General features: G+C 41.4%; 1 protein-coding gene across 6 annotated transcripts in view; it reads left to right on the top strand.

The window, feature by feature from the left end:
* Nucleotides 1-18,633, top strand: part of TIAM2 (TIAM Rac1 associated GEF 2) — a 643,262-nt gene that overhangs the window by 391,684 nt on the left and 232,945 nt on the right. For all 6 annotated transcript variants that reach the window (XM_077289067.1, XM_077289068.1, XM_077289064.1 and 3 more), the window contains 3 exons: nucleotides 542-727; nucleotides 2,483-2,629; nucleotides 4,663-4,719. In XM_077289067.1, the coding sequence (XP_077145182.1) occupies nucleotides 542-727; nucleotides 2,483-2,629; nucleotides 4,663-4,719 (390 nt within the window). The remainder of the gene's footprint in view (nucleotides 1-541; nucleotides 728-2,482; nucleotides 2,630-4,662; nucleotides 4,720-18,633) is intronic.

The following is an 18,633-nucleotide window of genomic DNA, read 5'->3' as shown; positions in this document are numbered from 1 at the left end:
AGAATCTGTCAGTATTATCACCCCTTCTAAGCCGTCTATATGGGTATATAGGTCATAGAACGTGGAATAAAAGTATATCTGGATATCTTTGATCCGAAGTCTTATTCCGGATTAAATTCAAAGTTTTCTTAATATAGAAGTTAATTGTTAAGTTCTGTGGGCTGAACATAGACCTCCCAGAGCAGAGGTGTCAAACTGCATTCCTCGAGGGCCGCCAACAGGTCATGTTTTCAGGATTTCCTTAGCATTCCACAGGGTTCTGGAATCATTCTGTGCAGGTGATTAAATTATCACCTGTGCAATACAAGGAAATCCTGAAAACATGACCTGTTGGCGGCCCTCGAGGAATGCAGTTTGACACCTCTGTCCCAGAGAGTATTTCTCCAGAGTTTATTTTAAATCAAAGGGGCAATACCAGTGTGAGACATGTAATCACTGACAGTCTAGTCTCCTGATATACATGAAACATGTCATGTGGCTTGACACCAAGTTTAGAAATATATGAGCACCTAACTTTACTAACTTTAATTTCTTGATGCAGATTCAACAATGGGAACAGAACTTGGAAAAGTTTAATATGGATCTCTTTCGTATGCGTTGCTATTTGTCCAGCCTGCAAGGAGGGGAGCTGCCAAACCCTAAAAGTTTGCTAGCAGCTGCTGGAAGACCATCAAAACTGGCACTGGGAAGGCTTGGTATATTTTCAGTCTCCTCATTCCATGCATTGGTAAGTTGATGTCTGTTCACTTATAAAGGGACTATACACACTATGATTATGAAAGGTAGGAAATGTATTTAAAAGCGCAAAAGGCAGAATGGAGCTCTCCATTATCAGTCATGTTGTAGCCACTGTATGTCGCCATAGTCATACCAATACAAAGAAGTCTACCAATTGCCTGTTCACCGTCTTAATGTCTGTATTACTAGTCACAATGACTCATAGTTAATATGTTGTATAGTTAGTTAGCAATCTAAGGTGTGACAATGTAGATAGGACATATCTGTAGTTTACATGCCCATCATGGCTATGATGTCTCCAGGCACCGGACAAACTCATGTAAAGATACAGATTTTCATGTGACAGGGTCTGAAGCCGAAACCTGATCTCTTGGCAGTTAAAAAAGCTGCATACAAAAATCAGGTTTTGCTGGAGTTTTTGATGCTTTTCTTGCCACATTTTTCAGTATCTCACAGTTCAGGCTTCGCTTCCACTACAGAAGCATGAACAATGCAAGGTGTTAGGTCACCAATGTAATACGTATCTGAAACCATAAGACCATTTTGAAAAAAAGGGAAATTTGATCAAAATATTTAGTGGAAAAAGATTTTTATGTCTGAAAAAATAGTGACCATTCTGAGCAAATAAATTCATATGAGTAAGAAAAAATACCAAATTACAATGTAGTACATTGACTTTGTCGGACATTGGACACTTTTACGCATTGGTTGGTCAGGTATTGTTCAATTTCACACATTGGTCAGGCATTGATTACTTCCATCACTAATTTAACTGTACTAATCCTAACATCCAGGTTCAAGTGAAGGCACCAATACATTATGGTTTAAACCTGGGAAAATCACAAAACTAAATTCATTTCACATCCTACTGTACCTGCTTTTTTCAGTAAAACACTGCAAAAACTGATGGCAACTTTTTTGCTGTGTTTTCGCAGCTTTTTTACACTTACTCTTTGCTTTCTATGGGTGAAAAAAATGCTGAAAGAAATGACATGCTGCATTTTTCGGTAAAGCTGCACTTTTCCAATTCAGTCTTGAAAAAACAAACATGCGTGTGCATGAGATTTCTGAAATCTCATAGCTTTTGGTGGCACTGTAAAAAGCAGCTTATAATTTGTTTAAAAAAAAAGTAGCAAAAACAAATTGTGGGAACATAGCCTAAGACTGCGTGCACACGTTGCATTTCTGCTGCGTTTTTTCAGTGCGGATTTGTCACAAAACCTGGAGGGAATCCTGATGCCAGCAAAGTGAAAGAGAATCCTGAAGTGTCTTGCACACTTTGCTTATTTGTGACCTGCAGATTTAAATCTGCGGCGTCTCAATTATTTCAGCATTTTTGCTGCAGATTTTACAAATACTAATGAGTGGGCAAAAATCTGCACCAAAAAAGCACGTTTTTCCTGCCAAAAGATGCCGAAATGGTGCAGAATTTTTTTACGTTTGCACATACCCTTATTTTGCCATCTATAATGAAGGACAAACTAAACAGCTCAGAATGAACAAATGGTTTAAACTCAGCCATTTAGCATGTCCTGTATTGTGCTGGAATACAGACGGTGACGTCAGGTCAGCCTTTTCTCAACACGTGGAATAAGCCCTGTGAGGTCATCCTCGGTGTGTAATCCCAGCGTGTGTGTAAGCTGTGGAGGCTGTTAGCTATACATTGGCCAATTGAATAGCTTGTTGTCGGTGTAAAACTTGACACTCTACATATTATTGTGTTCTATTATTTTCTTACTTCCAGATTTGCTCCCGGGATGAGTCTGCTTTACGGAAACGGACATTTTCTTTGTCACATAAAATACAAATCAAGAAGAGTTTGTTTTCTTCCCTTAAAGGGCTGGACACCTTGGCAAAGAGAATGAAAGACAAACGTCCGTCAATAACTCAGGTAAAATAATCAGACCGCAGCTTTACCGTTATAAAAAAGTCTGATTGCTTATGCAGTGGGAGGCAAAAAACCCTTGTGACAAAGAAATAGCTAGTTGTTCTTATCATGTTAGGGGAAAAAGGCCTAAAAATGTCAAAAACTCTTCTAAGGGCTCATTCCCACATGCAATGAAATCGGACGAATGCAATCCAAATAAAAATCGGATTGCATTACGACCAATGTTATTCTATCATTGTGTGTTCAGCTGCGATTTTTTTTTTTCCAGCTTGGAACCAGCAGAGGGAAAGTTGATGGCTGGGGGCAGATGTTTATAGCCTGGGAAGGGGTAATATCCATGGAGGTTCCCAAGCTTTTAATATCTGCTCATAGCTGTACAAACAAGTAAAATGCTTGATTGTTGGCTGATTGCATCTTTTATGCAACCTAAAAAATAAGTCTTGTTGGCAGCACATCTCCTCATATAAACAGGGTCTGAGCCAGTGTAAGAGATGGGGTGCGCAGAGCTCCCATGTCCTACAAAATTAAAAAAAGGAAAACGCAGCACATAGCGTAGGATTCTATGGCTAGGGATATGCAGTATAACACAATAGGAAAGCTCTCACTCTGTGTGGTTGTGACAGCAGCAATACTTATAGCCCCAACTAAACCAGGGATGCCCGGGTAGGTATAGACTGCTGTTCAATATACAGAAAGAATGTGAATAAACATATACAAAACCCGGGCACCCGCCCTGCAAAGCATATAAAAAATGTTTCTGTCTTAAAATAACATGTTTCTGAGTCAGCAATATGATTTTTCTCATCAGTATGATTACGGCAATATCAAACTCGTCCATTTTTTAAATTATTTTAATGGTCAAAAAGAATCAAATTTCTAAAAAAAAAAAAAAAATTTTGATTGTCTCCATTTTCCAAGATCTGTAACATTTTCATTTTTCTGTCCATATAGCTGTGTGAGGGTTTATTTTTTTGCAGGGATATAACATTTGATCTTTTCTTACAGATGAAAAAAAATGTAATTTTGCCATTTTTAATTTTTATCTGTTTGATAGGTAGTCCTCGTATGTGTTTCAGCTGTCTAACAGCCGCAAAGCATGCAGCCCCAGGAACTCGCACATAACATTCGAGCACGTCCAAGATACTCAGATAACACCCGGGCACACTCGCTCATCACTAGAAATGAACATTATTATTGATTGCTCAGCTCATACAGTTTGCATTGTAATGTGCAAAAGGTGTTAAATGAGCAATGAGGTTATTGTTAGTCCTGCTCCTTATGGGTTGGAATCTGCCTAGTATAAACCTTCCTTGTTTGTAATTGGAAGAAGGGAAGATTCGAAAGGGTGATGCCAAAAAGGTTAAATACATCTGTTCATAATTTGTATTTAGAAGCATATAGAAAACTGTCCAAACAGAACATGCGACACAAGTTAAAAAGTAAAATTTTATTACATCTAAAAATAAAAAATATCACTTAAAAAGTTATGGACAGGGGTAATATGCCGCCAAATGAGCAATGAGCAGCATCATAGTTCAACTAGGTCAATGAAATATAATATAAAGAATACAAAGTACATGAGACAGACTTATGGCAATGTGTAATATACAGTACAATATCAGCAGATAACTGAATCATTCATGAATTATAAATATTGGATAAAGTATTGAAGTGAAATGAATGGCATCATCAGATATCTAACTACTAAGGAAGAGTATAATGGATCCCTTTTTCTCACAGTTTTTTTATGTAGGTACTAAAATGGTGTGCTGAATGGCATAAATTTGGCACCAGAGGGTAGAATGTGGAAATGTTGCAAATTAAATTATGAATGCCCTCCACTGAGCGCTGTATATCATCAGCAATATAGGCACGTGCCCTAAAAGTGGGGGGTTTTACTTTGGTACATGAAGTCCATATAGAAATAGATTCGTAAAATTAGCTTTGTCAAATTTTATCTAGACATGGGTATATATTTATTATTTGTAGCTTTCCTGTTATAATTACTCTTATGTAAGATATTTTCTAATGTTTAGGTTTTTGAATCAACTCCTGGGACGCAGACTCCACCTAAACTAGCTGACGCCAATGAGGTAAGACTTCAACTACCTAAAACACAAGTTTGGACACACCTTCTCATTTAAAGATTTTTCTGTATTTTCATGACTATGAAAATTGTACATTCACACTGAAGGCATCAAAACTATGAATTAACACATGTGGAATTATATACTTAACAAAAAAAAGTGTGAAACAACTGAAATTATGTCTTATATTCTAGGTTCTTCAAAGTAGCCACCTTTTGCTTTGATGACTGCTTTGCACACTCTTGGCATTCTCTTGATGAGCTTCAAGAGGTAGTCACCGGGAATGGTTTTCACTTCACAGGTGTGCCCTGTCAGGTTTAATAAGTGGGATTTCTTGCCTTATAAATGGGGTTGGGACCATCAGTTGTGTTGAGCTGAAGTCTGGTGGATACGCAGCTGATAGTCCTACTGAATAGGCTGTTAGAATTTGTATTATGGCAAGAAAAAAGCAGCTAAGTAAAGAAAAACGAGTGGCCATCATTACTTTAAGAAATGAAGGTCAGTCAGTCCGAAAAATTGGGAAAACTTTGAAAGTGTCCCCAAGTGCAGTGGCAAAGACCATCAAGCACTACAAAGAAACTGGCTCACATGAGGACCGCCCCAGGTAAGGAACACCAAGAGTCACCTCTACTTCTGAGGATAAGTTTATCCGAGTCACCAGCCTCAGAAATCGCAGCTTAACAGCAGCTCAGATTACAGACCAGGTCAATGCCACACAGAGTTCTAGCAGCAGACACATCTCTACAATAACTGTTAAGAGGAGACTTTGTGCTGCAGGCCTTCATGGTAAAATAGCTGCTAGAAAACCACTGCTAAGGACAGGCAACAAGCAGAAGAGACTTGTTTGGGCTAAAGAACACAAGGAATGGACATTAGACCAGTGGAAATCTGTGCTTTGGTCTGATGAGTCCAAATTTGAGATCTTTGGTTCCAACCACTGTGTCTTTGTGCGACGCAGAAAAAGGTGAACGGATGGACTCTACATGCCTGGATCCCACTGTGAAGCATGGAGGAGGAGGTGTGATGGTGTGGGGGTGCTTTGCTGGTGACACTTTTGGGGATTTATTCAAAATTAAAGGCATACTGAACCAGCATGACTACCACAGCATCTTGCAGCGGTATGCTATTCCATCCGGTTTGCGTTTAGTTGGACCATCATTTATTTTTCAACAGGACAATGACCCCAAACACACCTCCAGGCTGTGTAAGGGCTATTTGACCAATAAGGAGAGTGATGGGGTGCTACGCCAGATGACCTGGCCTCCACAGTCACCAGACCTGAACCCAATCAAGCTGGTTTTTGGTGAGCTGGACCGCAGAGTGAAGGCAAAAGGGCCAACAAGTGCTAAGCATCTTTGGGAACTCCTTCAAGATTGTTGGAACACCATTCCCGGTGAGTACCTTTTGAAGCTCATCAAGAGAATGCCAAGAGTGTGCAAAGCAGTCATCAAAGCAAAAGGTGGCTACTTTGAAGAACCTAGAATATATGACATAATTTCAGTTGTTTCACACTTTTTTGTTAAGTATATAATTCCACATGTGCTAATTCATAGTTTTGATGCCTTCACTGTGAATTTACAGTTTTTATAGTCATGAAATTACAGAAAAATCTTTAAATGAGAAGGTGTGTCCAAACTTTTGGTCTGTACTGTATGTAATAAAAGTAGCTGAGTAGAAAGTTAAGACATGTCCTTATATAGATATTGAAAATATTCTGCCTAGTGTGGGGCCTTAAGCAGTGCCAAAAATTGTCCAAAATTTCTTTACGTCTTAGCATTTGTTCACATCTTTTTTGTGGCTTCCATCTCCAATAGAAGCAACAGCAATCTACTGATCTTTACAGAGTTACACCCCATTAAATTTTAACAGCGTTATATCCCATGCATGGTAATATTTATCCAAAAGCTTGACATAATTTTTCACCACAAGGCTCTTGATGGATCAGAACTAGTGTTGAGCGATACCGTCCGATACTTGAAAGTATCGGTATCGGAAAGTATCGGCCGATACCGGCAAAGTATCGGATCCAATCCGATACCGATACCCGATACCAATACAAGTCAATGGGACTCAAGTATCGGACGGTATTCCTGATGGTTCTCAGGGTCTGAAGGAGAGGAAACTCTCCCTCAGGCCCTGGGAACCATATTAATGTGTAAAATAAAGAATTAAAAAATATTGCTATACTCACCTCTCCGACGCAGCCTGAACCTCAGCGAGGGAACCGGCAGCGTTGTTTGCTTAAAATTCGCGCTTTTCTTTCCTTACGTGAAGTCCCGGCTTGTGATTGGTCGCGTGCCGCCCATGTGACCGCAACGCAACCAATCACAGCAAGCCGTGACGTAATTTCAGGTCATTCAGTATTTTAAAATTACGCTCCGGCTTTGTGATTGGTTGCGTCACAGTCACATGGGCGACGCAACCAATCACAGCAAGCCGTGACGTAATTTCAGGTCCTTAAGGATTTTAAAATTACGTCCCGGCTTTGTGATTGGTTGCGTCGCAGTCACATGGGCGACGCAACCAATCACAAGCCGTGACGTCACGGGAGGCTGGACACGTGCGCATTTTAAAATGCGCGCGTGTCCAGCCTCCCGTGACGTCCCGGCTTGTGATTGGTTGCGTCGCTGTCAACCAATCACAAGCCGGGAAGCCATTTTAAAATGCGCGCGTGTCCAGCCTCCCGACTTGTGATTGGTTGACCGCGACGCAACCAATCACAAGCCGTGACGTCACGGGAGGCTGGACACGCGCGCATTTTAAAATGCGCGCGTGTCCAGCCTCCCGTGACGTCACGGCTTGTGATTGGTTGCGTCGCCCATGTGACTGCGACGCAACCAATCACAAAGCCGGGACGTAATTTTAAAATCCTTAAGGACCTGAAATTACGTCACGGCTTGCTGTGATTGGTTGCGTCGCCCATGTGACTGCGACGCAACCAATCACAAAGCCGGAGCGTAATTTTAAAATACTGAATGACCTGAAATTACGTCACGGCTTGCTGTGATTGGTTGCGTTGCGGTCACATGGGCGGCACGCGACCAATCACAAGCCGGGACCTCACGTAAGGAAAGAAAAGCGCGAATTTTAAACAAAGAACGCTGCCGCTTCCCTCGGTAAGGTGCAGGCTGCGTCGGAGAGGTGAGTATAGCAATATATTTTATTTTAATTCTCTCTTTTACACATTTTTACATTAATGTTGTTTCGATACCGATACCCGATACCACAAAAGTATCGGATCTCGGTATCGGAATTCCGATACAGCAAATATCGGCCGATACCCGATACTTGCGGTATCGGAATGCTCAACACTAATCAGAACACAAGTTTTAGTCATTGAAAGAAATTTTCTCACAATATAATGTGAACTCATTGCATTCTAATTATTATTTGTCATAATTTGAAATATAGGTAAATCTACTGTAATTACATGAGGATTTGTGCTAGGCAATGGAGAATGACCTTAACACAATATTGAGCTCGAAAACACACAGTAGACTCACCTGTCAGACAGATAAGTCATAAACTTCTAGTGATATTGTATATCACAAGAGCTGATTTTACAAACCTATTGATCCACGTTTTAAAAGAGAAATTAAGTGAATGCTAATCGTATATATTGATGCTATCTCTATATAAAGAAGAATTATTATTATATATTTATATAGCAACATTGGTTTCATGTTTCTGTACATGAGAAAGGGTTACATAAAAAATACAGAAATCACTTACAGTAAATAAACTAACAATGATAGACTGGCACAAAGGGAAGAGGACCCTGCCCTTGCCGGCTTACAATCTACAGGATGGGAAGGAGACAGTAGGTTGGGGGTTGCAGTACCTCCATTGTTGTTGAGCTGGCAGCATGGTCACAAGCCTTCTTGAAGAGATGGGTTTTCAGGTTCCGGCTGAAGGATATGAATGTGGTGGATAATCAGAAGTGATGAGACACAGAATTCCAGAGGATGGGGGATATTCGGGAGAAGTCTTGGAGGTGATTGGGTGAGGAACGAATAAGTGTGGAGGAAAGAAGGAGGCCTTGGGAAGATTGGAGATTACATGAGGGAAAATATTGGGGATTATATACCCCTCCTCACATGTAAAGCGCCATAGAATAAATGGCGCTATAATAATAAATAATAATAATAATTAGTTCAGAGTTGTACAGAGGAGAAAGATTATGGATGCCTTTGTAGGTCAGTGTTAGTAGTTTGAACTGGATACACTTGAAAATTGGGAGCCAATGAAGGGATTTGCAAAGGGGGAAGTGGAGGTGTAGCGAAAGAGATTAACTAGTTCAGCAGAGTTAAGGACAGGCTGGAGAGGTGCGAGAATGTTAGCAGGTAGGCCACAGAGGAGGATGTTGCAGTAGTAAAGGCAGGAGAAGATGAAGGCATGCACAAGCATTTTAATAGAGTGAAGGTTGAGGAAAGGACAGATTCTGGAAATATTTTTAAGCTGGAGATGACAGTAGGTGGCAAGAGCTTGGGTTTGCTTTTTAAAGGACAGGGAAGAGTCAAGGGTTACTCCAAGGCAGCGAATTTCCAGTACAGGGAAAAGCATAATGTAATTTATTGTGATAGATAGACAGATCAAGTAGGAAAGATACGTGAGACGGTGGAAAGATAATTAGTTCAGATTTGTCCACATAGAGCTTGAGACACTCTGGGATTTCGGACAGCAGAGAGGTGACGTCTGGGCCAGAGAGGTAGATCTGGGTGTCATCAGTGTACAGATCGCACTCAAAGCCATGGGACTTTATGAGTTGTCCCAGGCAAAGGGTATAGATGGGGAAGAGTAGGGGTCCTAGAGCCTTGAGGGACTCCAAAAGAGAGAGGGCGGAATGAGGAGGTAGTGTGGGAGTGGGAGACGCTAAATGTGCAGTTGGTAAGGTATGAAGAGATCCAGAATAGGGCAAGGTCTATGACGCCATACGAAGAGAGGATGTGTAGTAGGAGGCAGTGGTCAACTGTGTCGAAGACAGAGGACAGGTCTAGAAGGAGGAGTATAGAGAATTGTCTGTTGGTTTTGACTTAACATGTTAGTAATTTAGGTGGGGGCAAAAGCTAGATTGTAGATTGTCAAAGAGCGAGTTAGATGAGAAATGGGAGAAGATTTCAGCGTGAACATGCTGCTCAAGGAGTTTGGAAGCGAATGGGAGCAGCGATATAGGGCGATAGCTACACATAGTGGTTTGGTTGAGGGATGGCTTTTTGAGGCTAGGCATGATTGTGGCATGTTTGAAAGCAGATGGGAAGGTACCAGAAGTTAATGATAGGTTTAAGAGATAGGTTAGGGAAGTGAGGTGTGATTTGGAGAGGAAACAAGTAAACTCTCCTTCAGTGATATTGAAGATGGAAGTTATGGGGTTAGAGCATTGGTCTGGTGTCATGGTTCCACCCCTCGGTGTGTCTGGGATGCAGTTGCTGACAGCTTGGCCATCCAAACTGGTACAAAGGCATGCCCTTCTATCAGTGTGTTGACTGACAGCTTGACTATCCAATCTGTGACTGGGAGGTGTCGGCTGTCTCCAAGTGTTCACTATCCCGGGTGATTGCCATGCTACTTAACTGAGCTGCTTCTCCCAGACCTCTGCAAGACGTACATTCAGCTGTGAGGTTTGTGCTCCCTGTGCTTTGAGTTCTGTATGCTTGATCATTTGCTGCCTGACCTTGGACTTCATTCTGACCATCCGACTGTTTAATCCCTTCTGCTCGGATCTGTTATCCTCCTGGTATTCTGACAAAGCTTTTCTCTCTTCCTTCTGTTTATGATGTACTCTCCTGGCTTCTGATCTTGCACTCTATGACCGTTCTGACTCATGGATTGGCTGGGAGAAGTGACACATCTGGTATACAAAGGAGTATTGATGGTCGAACAATAAATATTTGCCTTCTTTGGTCGATCTTATTTTTGAACTGTGTTGCAAAGTCCTCAGCAGAAATTAGGGAGGTAGGAGGGGGCAGTGGAGGGCGGAGGAGGGAGTTAAAAGTTTTGAATAACTGTTTGGGGTTGTAGAATAAGGAAGATCCAAAGTTTGTGAAGTAGACCTGCTTAACAGAGGTGAGGACTGATTTGAATACGAGTGTTTCTTGTTTGAAAGCGGTGAAGTTATCTTGCAAATGTGTTTTCTTCTAATGTCGCTCCTCAACCCTGAACACTTGCCAAAGCTTTTTAGTGATGTTATTATGTCAGGGTTGTCTATTGATTCGTTGCACTCTGCCATGCATGAGAGGGGCAACTTCTTTAATAGTTGATGCGAGAGTGACATCATAGAAAGCAGTGGCAGTATCTGTATTGTGGAGTGAAGATATGGATGCCAGTGGTAGTCTAACAAGGTGGTCCGGGGTGGTAGTCCCAGCCAAGCCATCTAAGCCACAGTCAGTAGACACCCCGGTACCTTGTACAGAAATAGGCAGTACAAATGTATTCCAGTCACCGCTGCAGTCCAACAGGGAGAACAATTTTTAATAACAGAGTTAAGTGATGTACAAAAACTGGCTTCCTGCTCTCTCCATAGCTCCATCCATGGCCGTACCTACAACAGCCATGGCGGCCAAAAGAGGCAGAAGTCCTTACGCTGGAATCTGGATGCTCGAAGTCCCTTCAGCGGGGCCCTTACCAATTTCTGGGCCTGTGTTGCAGTCCTTAGGCACTGGGCAGCAGATTTTATCCCCTCCTGAGGTCTGGCAATGCCCCAGCTGTTGCTTAGCTTCTGCCCTGGGCAAACATGCCCTGGGCTCTGACCAGAAAGCAGGAACTTCCTGCTCCCTAGAGGCTGCTGTCTCAGCCCACAAAGTAACCCTTTGTTATCCCTGCCTCTATCATGTACAGGGCAACACAATACAGTTCAACAGTGATACATTACAGACTAAAAGAGACATCACATGCATGGGGAACTTAGCAAACACAGCATAATACAATAAGACTGTATAGCATATATTACAAGTGTTGTCATACACAGTAAATGCACATAAGTCCCGTGTGGGGGAGGGGCAAACAAGGGTCTCCGCCACCTCCTTACAGTGGAATAGAGTCAGAGAGTGTGTGAGTGTCTAGATGTGTGAGGTTTCTGCGGGGGTTACTGGACATGGGTGACAGGTGAAGAGGACATGGGAGGAGAACGTGAGTAGATGATCGTCAGATAGGGGGAGAGGGGGCGGTTGTGAGGTTAGATAGGAAGCAGAGTTGGGTGAAGGCAAGGTCTAATGTATGTCGTTTTTGTGAGTGGCTGAGGAAGACAACTGAGTAGGAGGAGTTTGGTGGCTGCTGACTGGCCGTGTCAGTGGGGATGTTGAAATCACCCATGATGATGGTCAGCAGAGAGAAAGTGAAGAAGCCAGGTTAAGAATTGGTCAATAAAGGCAGTGGCTGGGCCTGAAGGTTGGTATCACGGCCACTTGAGAGAGTGGACTTCAAAAGAAGGGGGATAAGGTAGGGGAGAGGTGGGATTAGGTTGAAGATGCAGTTGGTAGAAAGAAGAAGACCAACTCTTCCACCATGTCTGTTGCCGGGGCGAGGAGTGTGGGTAAAGTGGAGCGCGCCATAAGACAGTGCAGCAGAGGAGGCAGTGTCGAAGGATGTCAGCCATGTTTTGCTGAGTCCCAGGAAGGAAAAATTGGAGGTCATGAATCACATGGAGCTTATTGATGGAGTGGGCTTTTTTTGCTCATGGCAAAATGCATACATTTCCTCCCAAGGCAAAGATGCCTGTGTGAAATATATTGTTATCATATTAGAATCTGTGAGTAATGTTCTTCCAAGAAATCTGTTGAGTAAAATATTCTGATGGAATTAATTGCATTGTACACAGTGTTCAGAACAACAGTTGGGCCCAGATTTAGAGCTGCTGACAAAGTCTGGAATGGAAAGCAAACCGGAGTTTGAGATCTGAAAATTATTCATGTATTATAATAACAATGGTAAAAACACATAAGAGATCACAATTTTGGAGACCGTTATATTTTTAAATATGCTCCTTAATAAACAGTGGTCCCTTAAACGCTCACTTTACTTTCAAAATTAATATTTTATAATGTATGAAATATTTTAAACCATTTTGTTTAAAATGACCCAGAACAAATTACTACAAAATATTGACCACTGTTCCTTATCAAGTGTAATCTGTTCCACCAGCGAAGGTGCTTTCAGTATAAGTCATGGAAGGATTTTTTAGGTTTTCTGCTCTTACTCTTTTGTCTGTCAAATGGTATACAAGCATAACAGAGAGGTTGAGTTCAAAGCTGACAAGCCCTTAGACAAGGGCAGGTGTTATACAAGTTGGTTAATGAAGAAAAGGAAGTTCTAGTTTCTATACGGGTGTGTGTCCACGGTCCGTAATCACGGCGCTTTGGACGGAGTGGAAAACCCGCTCCACCCAAAGCGCCGTCCCCTTCTGTACGCGCGGTGATTCCGGATGTGTTCAGTGAACACATCCGGAATCTCCACACCTCATACATAGGGCCCTGTGATTTACCTAGCGGCGATGCTCCGACATGCTGCGTTCTAAAAAGACACGCCACATGTCCATAAACGCAGGGCCGCCGGGTGAGTATTCGCACGCATAGTGGAGACGGGATTTCATACAATCCCATCCACTATGCTGTAACATCTGGACGCTGCGGGTTGAACGCTGCGGCTGTACGCAGCGTTCAATCTGCAGCTAATCCTGATGTAATACTGAACGTGGACACATACCCTGATACTGGCAGAATGCTAGTGATGATACGCTGCCCCTTCAAAAGGTGTGTATACCAAGTTATAGGGCATGAAACTAACAAATCACAAGGAGCCCTCCATAATGTAAGAATGTAAAATCAGGAATAAAAGAAAACCGCCAAAACGTGCGCTCATCCTGTATGTTTGTGCAAGGAACAGGCACAATACTGAGGCATGCATGTACAATAAAAATCAGGGATGTATTGAAGCACCGCCAGATAAGGGTAAAATCATATTCATAAAAATCTGAATATTTATTGCTAGATAACGCACCTTGTGTTTCGAAACCAGGTTACCTAAAGAAGACTGGTAGATATTAAATATACACCTGGATTTTATTGCATCTTACACCTCCATAGAGCATGAGAATAGACATTTTAGACCGGCATATGCATCAACATTTTTTACTGGTAGTGGAGAAAGAGGACAGCAAGATTATGCTTTGCTATAGCTTTCATGTGAAAGGACAAGCCTGCATGTTTTTTATTGCAGCCCTGCAGTGCTGCTACTAATGTAAGGTCCACGGGGTTGTAATGAGAAGGGGTAAATCGCAGGTACTTTGGGTAAAATAGACACGAGACAGACTTGTGCTCTGAGGCCAGAAAACCCATCAGTGCTATGTCAGGAATGTCCATTACATCATGGAACTGAGAGCCGCATGTGTTCAGTGTTACAGTCAGAAGCTTTTTATAGAATGTCTGAGAACTAAACCTCAGCTGAAAATAGCCGTTATTCCTGCTCACATTTCTCTCTTCATTTTCTTTTTTGGGTCATTGCATAAAACTATTCCAGCTTGTTGGCTGCTGATGCGTTTTCTGGACTGACGGAACTATCTTTGGGGGCATCTGCAATACTGATAGGATAATTGCCTAACATTTAAATGGAATCTGTCGCCAGGTTTTTGCTACACCATCTGAGAAAAGATGTGCATCAATGTATCACATGCTGGGCTGCTTACCGCAGTTTTGGTAAAACCACTGTTTTATCAGTTACAGACCTATAACCCCACCCGTACCACTGATTGACATCTCTCTGTGTACACTGTGCATAGGCAGAAAGCTGCTAATCAGTAGTGGGGATGTGATTATACAGAGCTCATGAATATGGAGGACTACATGACAGCAGGTTTACTAGTCCACTAATGATAATCTTTTGCTGATAAAACAGTGATTTAATCAAAACTACAGCAAGACGACCAGTGAGTAATATATTGCTAGAATTAGTGTCTCTAACCTTACATGATGCTGCTCTTAGGTTAGGTTGTTAAAACAAGATAGCATGTAATTAATATTAATTATACCCTACAAAATAACATTGTAGATTTAAATGAAACCGGTCATAACATAGTGCACAGACTTGCCATAACTTTAAGGTAGATGAGAGTCCAACATGTGGGTCCAGCAGACGCCTCCTTGGCTTATTCCTTGCACAGTTGTACTTGTTGTACTGGGAATGCCAATACAGTGAATAGTGCTGTGCAATGGGTGGCTCGGAGCAGCGCAGTAAGTACACATTGCCGGAATCAGGGTCTCTGTCTCTACATTATGCTGCTCTCATATTAGGTGTCAAAATCCTGGTGACAGAAAACAAAAAAAGTCCTAAATATAGTAAACTTATATTCACTGTGGCCAGGGGTTAAGAGAATGAATACTTGTTTATTTTTATAGATCCATAGTTAATAAGGATCAAACCTATAATCCTGCATTGTTAATTTAGAAGAAGGCAAACGCTATTTGCTTTACAATAGGGGTAGATCATTTTAAGTAAATATATGTTAATCTAAACAAATCTCTAGATAGAAGTTCTATTTCTAAAACGTAGTACACATATATTGTGGTGTTACTTTGCAGTAATACAAATTCCTTAAAACATTCTCTCTCTCTCTCTCTCTCTCATTATTCTGCTATTTTGCAAATATTAATAATTATGGTAATCCTAATTGACCTAAAACGGGAAAGGGTTATTCTGATTTCATGTCAGATATTAGGAAAAACATGCACATGTGTCTTTTTACTGTATATAGTATATGTAAACTTCTGGTTTCAACTGTATATATACAGCTCTGGCAAAAATAAAGAGACCACTTCATAAAATTAATACAGTATAATACACTTTTATTAGACACATTTACATATTATGTATTCACCAAATATTAGCCTAAATATTCTGTATGTCATCTATTTAAGGAATCTGGAATTATGGGCCAACAATATTTATTTGAGAAATACATTTAAAATCTACAATAAAACAGATTTTTCCTGGGGGGGGGTTCTATATTTTGATAGGACCTTTAGGGGTGAAATGGTATTAAATGTAAAATCTATTAGTGTAAAAAATATTCTATATTGCCAGAATGCTTAAATTATAGGGTTCTTATGAGAGAATGTGTAATCACCTTCTAACCATTTGCATTATGAGGGGTTACAATGTAGAGAGAAATGTTAGGCATTTAATATTTGAAAGCTTGTGTACTTTAATGGGGTTTCAAGGCCTTTTTTTAAAAAAAAGGCTCAGAGACTGCTTAGAAAAATAAAAAGTCATACTCATTGTCACCAATTCCCGGAGGCTCTTATTCCATCGCCCTGGCCTCTGCTGGTCTATACTTTTGTGGCCCATGTTAGCACCAGAAATGGTCAGAAAATACTCACTCAGCCAATTAAGTCAATTGAGTCAAATATAAATTTATATTTGGAACCTAAGAGTAGTAACTTGGGGCAAACTTATGTATCAAAGTAAAAATGACCTTGGTACCAATAGTAACCAACAGAATCCAGATACTATGAAGTGCAGTCTAGAAAATAATGACTGAACTCTGATTAGTTGATATGGGCAACTAGACAACTTCTCCAAAGCGGTTATGCTTGGGTCCTATATAGTCCATGATCAATCCAATCATTAGTGCAATCAGCTGGCTGGTAGCTGAAACTTAATTATCCCATCTTGGATTTTTCAGTTAATAGTTTTGTTTTTGGCATCACTAGTCACGACTATTGTTTAGCATCTTGTGTGCACGACCCTGTTAGACTAGTCAGCATCTTAAGATCCTGCAATGGATCAGTGACCAGTAAATGCCATGATATTAAAAGCTGCAGCCAGACTGATAGAAGTTATTAGCCTGTGAAACTAATGCTATTATAAAAGGCTTTCCTTTCCAAAATTCCTTGGAAGCAAGCTGTTAAACCAGGCCAACATTTTTCAGCAGATTGGGTTTGGCTTGACACTGTGAGTTAAAGTAAGCCACCCTGATTACCACGAGTAGACAGCGAGATCCCTCTAGACTAAAAGGGTGGCTTTGTACTTCGAGCTGCCAGGAATAACCAGCATACCGCATTTGTTCTGGATTGCTAGTCTGCAATAGAGAGCTATTCTGTGTGCAAGCTTGTGTCTGTGAGGGGAGATTAGCACTAAAGCAGCTGTCATAACGAAGTGGAGCTTGTTGACAGAGCATTGTAAAAAGCTTGTATACCACGCCTGCTGACGCTCAGTTTGCTTTATTTGTCGTGTGTTCTATATTATTCATATTGTACATTTTTTTCTTACTTTTTGGCTCCCTTTGGAAAAACATTTGTATTATGTACATAGAAATCAGCTCATACACGTGAAATTATTGCACAACGTCATTGTATTCTCTGCAGGCCAGTAGGTGCCTGAGCCCCCAACTGATCGCTCAAAAGATCACTGAAAAGTGGGCAATTCAGGAGGCAGAAGTGCAAAGCTCCTGATTGAGTGATTGCACATAGCACACATGCTATAAAATCTGTGAATACCAGGGGCATTGCTAGAAAAGATCAGGGGTCCAAGGCTCAACACATAACCACTCCCCTCCTTCCCCCAAAAAGTATAACATCATAGTTAACCCAGTGATAACTTTCTGAGCACAGATAATGTAGACGACGTTACCTGCAGTCCTATGTAACACCACAGATAACACAGTAATAACTCTGAATGCAGATCATGTATAAGGCTAAGTTCACATTAGCGGCTCTGTGTGCAGCGTATCATCTGCATACGCAATCGCATGCCAAAACGCGTGCAAACGCATGGTTACGCGTGCAAACGCATGGTTACGCAGCGTTTTTTATCCGCATCAGCTTATGCATGATGCCAAAAAAACGCTGCGTGTGCATGTGTTAGTATGTGTTTTTGCATGTTTTTGCGTTTTTTCCAGTGCATGCGTTCGAAGTTTCAAAGTATTTTGTTATGCGGCAAATGCTGTTCCAGGAGAATTTCCTTGACAAAAGCCACACCCAATGGGCGTGTCTCATGGGGATTCGGTATACATAGACCCTACACAGATGAAACCCTAATCTTTTGCTGCTGTATATAGCTACAAGATGGATCTTGGCATGGAGAGCTTCTATCGTAATCTGGATTTGGAATCGAAATTGGCTTTTGCCTTTGCTGTGGCTTGCAAAGAAGAAAGAAGAAGAGCAAGACGGAGACGATGTCGTCATCGCTACTGGCAACACCCCATTGTTGAAGTCAGAGAGAGCCGTGGAGCCTACCACTCGTTGTGCACTCAGCTGCGTGCAAGCCCAGAGAAGTTTTTCCACTACACAAGGATGTCTGAACAGAGCTTCGATGAATTGCTGCAACATGTGCGAGGATCCACCACAAGGCAGGACACACAACTACATAGAGCAATTCCTGCTGAGGAACATCTGTTGGTGACCCTGAAGTTCTTTATTTTGAAAAATAAACAGATCGTTTGTATTATTGTAATAAAAGTCATGTACTGTTTTTTTTCTCCCCATTTTCTGTTTGTCAGAATCCTGGCTACCAGAGAGATATTAAGATCTCTACATTTCCAATTCTGGATTGGAGTCTCCACCCTTTCTGGAATTGTTGGAAAAACCTGCCGTGCTTTATGTGACGTTCTGCATGCAGAATTCCTCCCCCAACCCACAACTGAACTCGGGCTGAAAAATGCAGAAAAATTCAATGATATTTGTTATTTTCCTAACTGTGTGGGGGCTGTGGATAGCAAACATATTCGGATTCTGAAACCTGCTTGAAGTGGATCCGAGTATTTCAATTACAAAAAATACTTTTCGATTGTTCTCATGGCGATTGCAGATGCTGAGTGTCGATTTGTCGCTGTTGACGTTGGCTCATTTGGACAAGGAAATGACTCACAAACTTTCAAAACTCTGACACGGGACAACGTTTGTATGGTAATTATTTTAATTTTCCACTGCCACA

The sequence above is a fragment of the Ranitomeya variabilis genome, chromosome 2 (assembly GCF_051348905.1).
Source record: "Ranitomeya variabilis isolate aRanVar5 chromosome 2, aRanVar5.hap1, whole genome shotgun sequence".
Classification (NCBI taxonomy): Eukaryota; Metazoa; Chordata; class Amphibia; order Anura; family Dendrobatidae; genus Ranitomeya; species Ranitomeya variabilis.
Note: the sequence above shows the minus strand (reverse complement) of the source record. Positions and strands in the feature narration are given on the sequence as shown.